Below are 316 nucleotides of genomic sequence, written 5' to 3'. Positions count from 1 at the left end.
CCGGCCTTCCCCTTCCCTGCAGGGGACCTCGTCCTGGACGGCTCCAGCACGCTGACGCTGCTCACCCCCACCCTGCAGCACCTCACCCAGGTCTTCGAGCAGCACCTGGGCTCCCGCAACCAGAACCGGGGCTTCGTGGCCCTGCCCTCGCACCCCGCCGAGACCACTGCCATCCTCCAGGCGCAGTTCCTCTTCGACGTCTTGCAGAAGACTCGCTCCCTGAAGGTCTGTACCCGTATCCCATGGCTGGGAATGCGAGGGGCCGGGGGCACTGCAAGGCCAGCCGGTGGAGGGGGCAGGCCACGGCGCCCGCTTC

The 316-nt window shown here is 69.3% G+C and overlaps 1 protein-coding gene across 1 annotated transcript in view; it reads left to right on the top strand.

Annotated features, from left to right (window-relative positions):
* Positions 1–316, top strand: part of LOC104128828 (serine/threonine kinase 11 interacting protein) — a gene marked incomplete at its 5' end in the record, with an annotated part of 20,359 nt that continues 20,043 nt past the window's right edge. The window contains one exon of the mRNA XM_035897092.1: positions 1–225. Within this exon, the coding sequence (XP_035752985.1) occupies positions 1–225 (225 nt within the window). The remainder of the gene's footprint in view (positions 226–316) is intronic.

The sequence above is a fragment of the Egretta garzetta genome, unplaced genomic scaffold (genome assembly GCF_000687185.1).
Source record: "Egretta garzetta isolate BGI_Z169 unplaced genomic scaffold, ASM68718v1 scaffold577, whole genome shotgun sequence".
Taxonomy (NCBI): domain Eukaryota; kingdom Metazoa; phylum Chordata; class Aves; order Pelecaniformes; family Ardeidae; genus Egretta; species Egretta garzetta.
Note: the sequence above shows the minus strand (reverse complement) of the source record. Positions and strands in the feature narration are given on the sequence as shown.